This window comes from Periophthalmus magnuspinnatus, chromosome 10 (genome assembly GCF_009829125.3).
Source record: "Periophthalmus magnuspinnatus isolate fPerMag1 chromosome 10, fPerMag1.2.pri, whole genome shotgun sequence".
Lineage (NCBI taxonomy): Eukaryota > Metazoa > Chordata > Actinopteri > Gobiiformes > Gobiidae > Periophthalmus > Periophthalmus magnuspinnatus.
The window spans coordinates 2777386-2789817 of NC_047135.1; the positions used below are offsets into that span (position 1 = coordinate 2777386).

At 41.6% G+C, this 12432-nt stretch overlaps 1 protein-coding gene across 2 annotated transcripts in view; it reads right to left on the minus strand.

Annotated features, from left to right (window-relative positions):
• Window positions 1–12432, minus strand: part of ablim3 (actin binding LIM protein family, member 3) — a 112822-nt gene that overhangs the window by 57046 nt on the left and 43344 nt on the right. For both annotated transcript variants that reach the window (XM_055224644.1, XM_055224643.1), the window contains exon 3: window positions 6535–6718. In XM_055224644.1, coding sequence (XP_055080619.1) covers window positions 6535–6718 — 184 coding nt within the window. The remainder of the gene's footprint in view (window positions 1–6534; window positions 6719–12432) is intronic.

Consider the following 12432-nt stretch of genomic DNA (forward strand, 5'->3'; position numbering starts at 1 on the left):
TTATTTTCTATGTTTTTGGCTGTAAAACCCCTCACCACACACTTTATACACTTTTCACACGCAGCATACAGCACTTCAGAGTCACACTGTGATCCAACATTTATGTAAATTTGTCTGAACACATTCTGTCGGTGAAAGATGAACCGCGATATAGCGAGGGACGACTGTATGACGAAATCGGGGAAACAGAGGTGAAGTCAAAATGAGCAGAAATGATAAGAACATTTCCATCTTTTTTCACTTGGTTTGGTTCGGGTTGAGTCTTTCACAACGACTAAAGATCAGACGAGCATCGGATCTTTGCCTTGTCAGGAGCTGTTAGTGACACAGCACGAGCAGAGACACGTTCACTCAGGCTTTTCAACAAATGTCTGTTTTTACTTTGGAAGGATAAGGTCAAACAGACACTGGGGGTGAAGGTGGGTTTAGTGTCTTGCCCAAGGACGCGACAACAGAATTCAACTGTTGGAGCCAATATAATCAATCAATGAATCGATCAAACTTTATTTCTATAGCACCTTCCAACAACCAAAGCTACCCAAAGTGCTGCACAACGTTAAAAACACGATTAAAAACCATAAACATCATACAAATCAACAGACACGTTACACCAGTAAAATAAACAAAGAGTCACAGGGCTAAGTGTTAAAAGTCGTTCTAAATAAATAAGTTTGAAGTTTGGCTTTAAACGGAGGCAGGTCAGAGTGAGATTGGAGTGGATTAAAAACAAACATCACAATTTTAAAAGTGCAAAGTGCAAAGACAGGACAGGGGGTGTGGTCATGTGACTGTTAGTGAGCAGGCGAGTAATATAATGTAGTTTTCCTCCTCAAAAACAGACCTGGAGTTGTGTTTTGTTTCATTCACACATGTTTGAGTCACGCTTTATTATCAGTCTAAGCTCAAAATGCTCTGTTCCACCTTGTGATGTCATGAAGTGGTAGTTTTCACGTTAACACTGACCTTTTTTTACCTTTAGTTCAGTAGAAAATTGGCAATTCCACGGCTGAAATGATCCAAATGATTCTAGAAATGAAGGTGTGTGGAGTTTAAAACACAGTGGAGCACTTCCTGTATCACCACACGATGACATCACAAGGTGGAACAGAGTGTTTTCAGTCTGAGAGAAGAACTCGGCTTAAATCTACAGGGCTGTGTGTTGTAGATGTTGAACTTGGTTGGTTCTAATGTTTCCTGGAGTTGTGTTTTGTTTCATTCACACATGTTTGAGTCACACTTTATTATTAGTCTGTTACATCTTCAATCCTCAAAACACTCTGTTCCACCTTGTGATGTCATCAAGTGGTAGTTTTCACGTTAACAGCTTCTTTTACCTTTAGTTCAGTAGAAAATTGGCAATTCCACGACTGAAATGATCCAAATGATTCTAGAAATGAAGGTGTGTGGAGTTTAAAACACAGCGGAGCACTTCCTGTATTACCACATGATGACATCACAAGGTGGAACAGAGTGTTTTCAGTTTGAGAGATGAACTCAGCGTAAATATGCAGGTTTTTGTGTGCGAATGAAACAAAAAACACAACTCCAGGTCTGTTTGTGACGAGGAAACAAGATTAGAACAGATCAGAAAACAGCGTAATATGTGCACTTTAAAATATCAAGTAATTTAGTTGTAATATTTTAAGAGATTTTAGAGAAAACTTGACTTCTCTCAGACGGAGCTGGAGGTGGGGCGTAAAAGTTTAACAGTTGTACATGTAATTGTTTGCGCCGCTGTGAACTTCGTTGGCTCGTTGCTAAATTTTGCAGTTTTTCAGTGACAATGAGTCTCCAGGAGAATGAGACTAAACCATCTGTGTTAAGACGAAACATTTACTGCAGTTTAAATCCTGTTGTTGTTAGTTACACAGAAAATTAAATAGCCCCGATTACAGAAGTTTACATACACTACATAAACACACACACGCTTTTATTTTCACTGTCTGACATGAAATGAAACTAAACTTTCCCTGTTTTAGGTCAATTACGATTAACAAAATGATTTCTATTTGCTAATGCAGAATAATGAAGGATTATTATTATTATTAGACAATTTCTTCAAAGTCAGAAGTTTACTGTATTTTCTGGAGTATAAGTCGCTCCTGAGTATAAGTCGCACTGGAGTATAAGTCGCTCCTGAGTATAAGTCGCACTGGAGTATAAGTCGCTCTTGAGTATAAGTCGCACTGGAGTATAAGTCGCTCCTGAGTATAAGTCGCACTGGAGTATAAGTCGCTCCTGAGTATAAGTCGCACTGGAGTATAAATCGCTCTTGAGTATAAGTCGCACTGGAGTATAAGTCGCTCCTGAGTATAAGTCGCACTGGAGTATAAGTCGCTCCTGAGTATAAGTCGCTCTTGAGTATAAGTCGCACTGGAGTATAAGTCGCTCCTGAGTATAAGTCGCACTGGAGTATAAGTCGCTCCTGAGTATAAGTCGCTCCTGAGTATAAGTCGCACCCCGGACAAACTATGAAAAAAAAGTGTGACTTATAGTCCGGAAAATACTGTAAAAGTATTTTGTATAAGTGTTATTCTATATCTTATTTTTTATTTTTTGCTTTATGTTTGTTTTGCTCAAAGCCAAAAAAACTTGAACTTGAAAAATAAATAAAAATAACACGTCATGAAGTCCTCAATTTTGTAAAGTAAAAGTACAGGTACAGAGGTAAACAGTTACTCAAGTAAAAGTAAAAGTATCACATGAAAAAAAGTACCGTATTTTCTGGAGTATAAGTCGCAACTCCGGCCAAACTACGAAAAAAACTGCAATTTATAGTCCGGAATATACGGTACATACATTAAGATTACTTGCCTTTAAACAATTTGTGATGATGTCATGTCTTTGGAAGCTTCTAATTGGTTTATTGACAACATGTGAGTTAATTAGCGACACACCTGTGGAAGACACACCTGAAACACACTGCGTCTTTGTGTAACGTCATGAGAAAGTCAAAAGAAACGAGCCCAGATTTCAGGAAGACGTCACTCACTCAGTCCACGTCTTTACAGTTTATGGTCACGATCTGTTTGAAAAATCTTCGCTTGTTTAAATAGTGAATGTTTTTTGTATAACCGGCCAGTCTTGACAAGTTATTTTTAGCCTGAGCTTAGGCCCCTCGTTCTTTGATCACCATCTCATTTTGGGAACATCAGCAGGAAAAGCCGACCTCATCAGGACTCGGACTGATTTTGATGCAAAGAAAACGACATTATCTCAGTGATGGAACAAAGATGTACAGATATAAAACGACTGTATAAATGCTATTGTTATTCACCTTATTTTATTACATGCCTTTATTTTATTTTGTCATAGTTTATATCATGATGCTTTGTTTAATTTTGTTCATTGACAATGGGAATAAAACTGATTCTGATGTAAATTTGAACAAAAACGAAAGCACTTTATTTAAAATGTCCGGTTGGTTCTTTCACTGTTCAGGAAAGTTCCATTATTTATTCTATATTTATGCACAACTTGAGCTGAACCAAAGTGCTTAAAATAAAAGTCAACAAAAAATAAATATATAAATATATAATATAATAAATATATATACAGATAAAACTATACAGAGGAAAAGAACAATAAAACAGCTGAGTCACAGAGCGCAGACGGAGGACACATAGAGCGCAGACAGAGGACACATAGAGCGCAGACAGAGGACACATAGAGCGCAGACGGAGGACACATAGAGCGCAGACGGAGGACACATAGAGCGCAGACGGAGGACACATAGAGCGCAGACAGAGGACACATAGAGCGCAGACAGAGGACACATAGAGCGCAGACGGAGGACACATAGAGCACAGACGGAGGACACATAGAGCGCAGACGGAGGACCCAGAGAGCGCAGACAGAGGACCCAGAGAGCGCAGACAGAGGACTCATAAAGCGCAGACAGAGGACACAGAGCGCAGACAGAGGACCCAGAGAGCGCAGACAGAGGACCCAGAGAGCGCAGACAGAGGACTCATAAAGCGCAGACAGAGGACACAGAGAGCGCAGACAGAGGACACATCGAGCGCAGACGGAGGACACATAGAGCGCAGACGGAGGACACATAGAGCGCAGACGGAGGACACATAGAGCGCAGACGGAGGACACATAGAGCGCAGACGGAGGACACACAGCGCAGACGGAGGACACACAGAGCGCAGACAGAGGACCCAGAGAGCGCAGACAGAGGACCCAGAGAGCGCAGACGGAGGACACATAGAGCGCAGACGGAGGACACATAGAGCGCAGACGGAGGACACACAGCGCAGACGGAGGACACACAGAGCGCAGACAGAGGACCCAGAGAGCGCAGACAGAGGACACATAAAGCGCAGACAGAGGACACAGAGCGCAGACGGAGGACACATAGAGCGCAGACGGAGGACACACAGAGCGCAGACGGAGGACACATAGAGCGCAGACGGAGGACCAATACAGTGCAGACAGAGGATCGATCTAGTTTCAATACCAGTTTTACTATCGATTAATTAAATCAGACTCGTCACTTTGATTTTAAATGTTCGTATTAACCCGCTCTACATGATTTTTATTTTGCTATTGTGTCTGTAAATCAAGACAGTCTGTGGTTTTAAATATTATTTGCAAACAGCTAAGTCAAAATGTAAATGCGTGTTCACCGGGGGAGTCTTAGTTTGTTGAGAAAGAGCTCGTGTGGAGGTCAGAGGAGAGATGGCCTAGTTTTACTCAGGCTAACAGCGTGAAACTCCTCTGCGCTCTCTGCACAGAACAAACAAAAGCACAGGTAATCAGGTGACAACGCCGTGTGTGGCATTAACGAACGCCACACCGGAGTCGGGCAGGTACGGGGTCTTTAATGTGAGTACAACGAGCTGCAGGGGAGAGTTTTTATTTCTACGTTGTTGCGTCAGTTTGAGCAGTGCAGCGTGATCATGAGGCAGAGCCATGACTCACAAAAGATACATACTAAACAAGATATTCTTTCATTCACTTTCACAATTAATCCCTTGTTCTCAATTACACAGAGCTGTCAGATGAAGGAGTCCACAGGGAATGGATTATAGACAGTTACAAAAGAGTCTCAAAACTGAAAAACTTCTCGTTGTGTCATGAATACTACAGAAATGTCTTATTTTCCAATGAGAGTGGGAAAAAGTACAGTTTTTTGATCAGCACATAGACTGTATATGTAAATCAGGGCCATCCAAACTACGGCCCAGGGGCAAAATGCGGCCCTCAGAACAATTTTTTTCAGCCCTCACGCCTCCTCCTTAACTGGCCCAATTGATCAGGAAGTATTTTTTACTGCAAACTGAAGAGATCCTACCTCTATAACCTGAATAACATCACATTGCATTGAGAAACAGACCTAAAAATAATCTTCCAAGTCGTATTAAAGGTAAAATGTCTCAGTGTTGTTTCAGTATAAAGGACTTTGTGACAGAAGTTTGGACACCCCTGATGTAAATGGACATAGCTAACCTGCTAGCTGCCATGCTCCAAACAGGAAGTGATCATGGGCGCACTTCCAGCTCCATTTACTCTGGATTCAATTCACTTTTAGAAAACTGTGTCCTCTCTCTGTACCTGCTGCTTCAGACTCATTTTGGTCTTAAATGTTCGTATTAACCCTCTACATGATCCTGGGGTTTTTATTTCACTATTGTGTCTGTAAATCAAGATATGAACATTAATAACAGACAAATCAGACGACTTCTTTCCCCGAGACTGCTCCCGTTAGCAACAGGTTTTTTGTCGTATGTTTTGTAGTATCTTTTGGCGTGTGTTTTGTCATATGTTTTGGCGTACATTTTGGCGTTTACCTGCAGACGCTACAGACGAAGCACTTGGCGTATCTTTTGTCGTATGTTTTGTCGTGTTTTGTCATATGTTTTGCCGTATGCTTTGTCGTATGCTTTGTCGTATGTTTTGCCGTATGCTTTGTCGTATGCTTTGTCGTATGTTTTGTCGTACATTTTGTCGTATGTTTTATCGTATGTTTTGTTATATGTTTTGTCGTATGTTTTGGCGTATGTTTTGTCGTATGTTTTGTCGTACATTTTGTCGTATGTTTTGTCGTATCTTTTGACGTACATTTTGGCGTACGTTTTGGCGTTTACCTGCAGACGCTACAGACGAAGCACTTGGCGTATCTTTTGTCGTATGTTTTGTCGTGTTTTGTCGTATGTTTTGTCGTGTTTTGTCGTATGTTTTGTCGTATGCTTTGTCGTATGTTTTGTCGTATGCTTTGTCGTATGCTTTGTCGTATGTTTTGCCGTATGCTTTGTCGTATGTTTTGTCGTACATTTTGTCGTATGTTTTATCGTATGTTTTGTCGTATGTTTTGCCGTATGCTTTGTCGTATGTTTTGTCGTACATTTTGTCGTATGTTTTGTCGTATGTTTTGTCGTATGTTTTGTCGTATGTTTTGCCGTATGCTTTGTCGTATGTTTTGTCGTACATTTTGTCGTATGTTTTGTCGTATGTTTTGTCGTACATTTTGTCGTACGTTTTGTCGTATCTTTTGACGTACATTTTGGCGTACGCTTTGGCGTTTACCTGCAGACGCTACAGACGAAGCACTTGGGGTGGTAGGTTCGTCCCAGGGCAGACACGACCTCTCCGGTGATGAAGCCGTCGCAGCGGTCACAGCGCGTCCCGTACAGACGCTGGTAGTCCGCCGTGCAGATGTACTCGCCCTTCTTCTGGAAGAAACCGGAGCGCGCCAGGTCGCAGTTACACACTGTGGACACAAGGGGGACAGAAGAGTTAAGGACAGATAGATATAAAGATTAAACCTGTGAATTGTGAGTTTAATTAATTTTTTTTTTTTTACAGATAAACACATTTTCAATTAACTCACACACTAATGTTCCCTTTCTGCTGTTGTCCCATAGAAATCCTTTTCATCTAAATAAAATTATTAGTTGAACAAATACAAAGAAATATAAGACTCACTCGACCTACAGCAGAAAATAGAGTCTCAAATCAACCAAAAACAACCGGCCGAACCTTCTGGACGTTTCGCTGACCAACAGAGACTGAACAAATGAGACGAAAAAGACATTGGTCAGTTGATTGTAAATGTAAATATTGTCTTATTGTCCAATTTGATTAGGTCACTGTATGAGATTCTTCCATTTTTAAACTCTTTCAAAGGTTTTATATGACACAAAACTGACTCTTGTAGCTTTAAGTCATGTTCTAATGTCGTTACCTCCTCAAAAACAGGCCTGGAGTTGTGTTTTGTTTCATTCACATGCTTGAGTCACACTTTATTATTAGTCTGTAACATTTCCAAAGCTCAAAAAACGCTCTGTTCCACCTTGTGATGTCATGAAGTGGTAGTTTTCCAAGTTAACAGCAACGTTTTTTACCTTTAGTTCCACAAAGTTTCGCAATTCCAGAAGCTGAAATGATCCAAATGATTCTAGAAATGAAGGTGTGTGGAGTTTAAAAACACAGCGGAGCACTTCCTGTATCGCCACACGATGACATCACAAGGTGGAACGGAGCGTTTTCGGTTTGAGAGAAGAACTCAGCCTAAATACGCAGGTTTGTTTGTGTGTGAAACGTGTGTGAATGAAACAAAAAAACACAACTCCAGGTCTGTTTGTGATGAGGAAACTGCATTTTAATGACACAGATCAGAGACGAGCGTAACATGAGGCGTTTAAACTGCTTCTTCTTCTTCTTCTTCTTCTTCTTCTTCTTCTTGGAGGTTTGAGGGGAGGGTGTTTTCTTCACACATGGCTGCGAGGCAAAGCGTTCGTCTCTGCGCAGCGCTGAGCCAATTTGCGCTGATGAGAAAATAATGGCATGATCAGTGGAGAACTCATTTTGAGCAAAACAACACGGAGACGGAGACAAAACAACCGACCGCGAGTCCCCAGCATCGGGCCGGAGACGACAGCCCCATTAAACCCGGTCTGCGACGGCGAGGGCGAGTGGGCGAGTGTGCGAGTGTGTGCGAACGTGTGTGTGTGTGTGTGTGTGTTCTGTCTTCAGGGTGTGTGAGAGAGTGAGACGGGGTTGTGTAATATTATAAAGTCGTTTTCACAGCTCCGTGGGCCCGTCTCGCTGTAGGGCTCCGGTTTCCTCCTCCCCGTGTGGTTTTCTAACAAGAGCAGTTGACGCTTTTTGTCTGGGCCGGCGAGTACGTTGCGACCAAACAGACAGGCCGCTAATGAGGGTCAGATGTGGACGAAACGAAACCAGATTTGAGTTGGGTTTGGTAGCAGCTATAAATAACAGAATTTGAGGAAAAAAACAGGCAAAAAACACATTTTCCTGCAAAAATATCGGTAGTTTTACTCAAAAACGTAGTCACCGTAGGACTGTAATCGACTAAAGACGTGCTGTCGTTCAATTGGTCGACTAAAAAGGGGGCGTGGCAAAAGATTTTTAAACTATTGCGACCCAAACTGCACTGACACGACTACACCAGCAGGGGGAGCTGAAAAAATAAAAAAACGTATACAGAAAAAGTACCAGGAAATAACGTATTTATATAGAAACAGATTAAATTTGTGAATCATGAGTTTAATCTGAAACGTAGGAGCAATGAATAACAAACTTTGAAGCAAAAAACACATTCTCCTGCATAAATATTGGTAGTTTTACTCAAAAAGTTAGTCGCCGTAGAACTTTAATCGACTTAAGAAGTACTTGATTGACTAAAGATGTTTTTCTGATCGATTGGTCGACTAAAAAGGGGGCGTGGCAAAAGATTTTTAAACTATCGTGACCCAAACTGCACTGACACGACTACACCAGTAGGGGGAGTTTGCCTTTGAATATCAATAGACAGATATGACGTTATAGGTGATTTTTTTTTTTTTTTTTACAATTTTTGCTTGTATTACATAACTTTAAGAAAATAGACCTCGTTTCTCCCGTAGAAGAAGTGACACGCGGTGCATGATGGGATACAGAAGTGCGTGACGTCTGCTCGGATGCAGGCTTCGTTCACGGCCGATCTCCATGGAAACGTAGGAAACATTCGTCGGTCGCATGAAAACGGGACAGGCCTCGTCGCGCCGGAAGTGACATAAGTATTTTTCAAATGCAGCCGACAAATTAAGACACTTTCATTCCCTTGGACAATTTCCACGCAAAAACTCTGACAGAAAATGAGGTAATTAACGCCGTTTATTGTGTCAAAACAAACCGCGTCGTCGCCGATAATGAGCGTTTTTGATCGATGTTGAATCTCAAACTGACTTAATTAACTGTAGTTTTGTCAGCGATGCACAAAAACATCTGTCCCACATTTGCTCTGTTTTGTCTGGAGCCGAGTCCCGGATGACGGCGGGAATAACACGAACCGAAACACGATCTCGTCCATTGTCGGCGAAAGATCTAAAGTATCAGGTGAAAGTGATGAGGCGGAACAAAAGCGAACGGCGCCAACGCGAACACGAGAACGGGCAGACGTACAACACTTTTTACACTTACAGATTTTTGAACACCTTTGTACACAAACTGGTCCAACAGGAAACCAGGGCCACAGCTGAGGGTGACTCCTGTGGCTCAGTTGGTAGAGCATTTGTCCACTGATCTGGCGTTTGGTGGTTCAAATCCTCGTCTCAACCCACTGACCCGCTAGACATGGGACGATATTGACGTTTTGTGCGGCCAAATTAACGATTGCGATTAATGTTTATGTCACGATAATAATTAAAATTGTTATGGATCTGAATAATTATAACTTTAACAGAGAATATTACGGATGCGCAGGGCTGTCGACAGAAAAATAAGCCTCACACGTCCCACTGTAATACAAATTAATAGGAAGAGGGTCAAATTCTGGGCCCCCTAAGACCCTGGGGCCCCCGACAACAGACCCCTTTGTCCCCTTCGTTGACTCCCCTGTGGATAAGTCATTTTTTTCTGCACATTTTGGTGATTTAATGGCGATTATATTTGTTGGCGGTTATCACAGTTATATAAAATGGCAGTTTTTCTCACGCTAAACGATATTACACACAAATGACGGCGTTGTTGTGTCATCTAAAGTGCTTTGGAGTGATTTAAAGGTGGAAAAGTGCGATATAAAAATGTGAAATTTTAAATAAATCCATAAAATCCTGTCTCCGTGGGGTCAAATTCTGTATAAAACCTGCGACAACCCTGCTCCTTAAACCTCTATAAACACGGCTAACTAATGCTAGGCTAACCAAAAAGCTGTTGGCTAATGCTAGCTAGCTTGTGACTGTAATGTTATTCGAGAGGGACTTGTTTGACAGCACAAATCACCTGTTGTAGTTCAGAAAAAAACAGTTCTTTATGGTCAGACTGTGCTCAAATTAAAGTCTAATGCAGCTTCTGACAGAGCAGTGCCTACAGTTAGCATCACAGCCCCGGGGAATGTTGTTGACATCAGCTGCAATACACAGATTGTTGAGTTTCAAACCTAAATTGCGTTGTTATTACTAAACAGACGTCCTTAGAAGCACAGAAGCCGCGCTCTCACCACAGGCCGGCGCGTAAACCCTTCAAAGCGTCTCGTTTAATCTCCCGCTGTTTATGAAAGCGCCATATTGACTTAACTGTGTAATAAAAGATCAATGGGGCCTCACTTAGAAACAAAACAATCTCTGCTCCCACGTGAGGAGGAGGGGGGCGCGTAAATCTGAAACGTGAAGTGGCGTGGCCTTGTGCAAAGATCTGAGAGCAGAAAGAAACAGCGAAATGGAGATGGGACGAATTCATCGAGGCTAGAGCAGCTACAGCGGCTAATTTAGAGCTGAGTTTCATGTTTGGAATTCCGACCACGAGTATCATAGCAACCAAAGAGCCAATCCGGAGCGAGGCTGTTGAAGGTAACGCCGCTTAACGTCCACACCACTGGTTTAGCAGGGAGCGGACGCTTAGCAACGCTGTCAATCAAACCTGTTGCTAACGCTAGTGGGAGTGACCTCAGGTAAAAACGGCGCCTGATTTGTCTGTTATTAATGTTTATATCTTGATTTATGGACAAAATGCCGAAATAAAAACCCCAGGATCATGTAGAGGGTTAATACGAACATTTAAGACCAAAATGACGAGACTGACAGCAGCAGGTACAGAGAGAGAGGACACAAAAAACAAAAAATAAATTAAAAATAACAAAAAAAAATTAAAAAATTAAAAATGAACTCAAAATAAAATAATAAATAATAAAATAATAATAAATAAATAATAAAAAAGCAAAAAACTAACAAAAAACACTCAAAATGACAAAAAAAGTAAAAAAAAAAAACCCAACAAAAAACTGAAAATAACAAAAAACAACAATAATAAATAGCCCGCTCTACATGATCCTAGGGTTTTTGAGTTATGTTGAGTGTATTTTTTTTCCTTTTTTGGTTATTTTGAGTTTTTTTTATTGTTGTTATTTTCAGTTCATTTTTTTTTTACTTATTTTTTTTTTATTTTGGGTGTTTTTTTTTGCTTGTTTTTTGCTTTTTTAGTTATTTCGAGTTATTTTTTTAAGACCAAAATGACGAGTCTGACAGCAGCAGTTACAGAGAGAGGACACAGTTTTTCAACAGAAAGTGAACTGAAGCCAGAGTTGATGGAGCAGGAAGCGCGCACATGCTCACTTCCTGTTTGTAACGCGGTCGCTAGCAGGTTAGCTATGCCCATTTATAAACACAGGCTATAATTGGCACTGGGGCAAAAAAGGGCAAACAAAATGGAGGACAGAGATTCAGGGAAAAACACGAGGGGCAGTTTTGAATTTTAAAAGTGGGTGAAAAACAGCGTCCGTGAATGTGCCGCGTACCACTTTTCCAGAACCACAGAGCAGCGGTCAGGGTCTGGTATCCGAGTCTCACCCAAAATAACAGCCTATCCTCTGCGCGCACGGAAAACAGGAGGCAGCGAGAGAGCGTTTCCACATTTAATAAGCATTTGTCCGTGGAAAAAATGTGCCGCTATGACACTTTAAATATGGAATTACTTTCACCGTCGTCTGGGGAGATATCGGGTCCTTTCTTTGCTCCAAATGCCATTTCAATTTGCACCCACATAGATTCTCGCATAATTGGATTCAGCTCAATTAGCCTAATGCACTTCATTAGCATAGAGACGCCTCGGCCAATCAGAGCCGGACGCCTGGAGGAACTCTCTCCTGATTGGACGGTTAAAGCAGCCCAGTTCACCTGTACGAGCCAGTCGCATTGTTTACTCCTGCGCGGCTGATTGGCTGGACTCGCCTCAGATGCCGCCCCCTCCGCAGTTGCCATAGGCGACGTAAACCTTCCATGGAAACAACCCAGACACAATAATGTGCCGAGGCTGGTGGTGTTTGGCTTTTGTGGTTTGACTGACGGATACAGTAGAAAAGATGTATGGGATCTTTGGTTTTTTTGCACATATTCACAGTACGGGATGAACGGTTTGGGGAAAATATTGGATTGTGATGTTTCTGACAGGTATTGCAGTGATTTTGATGTTTGGATTTGGTTCAAA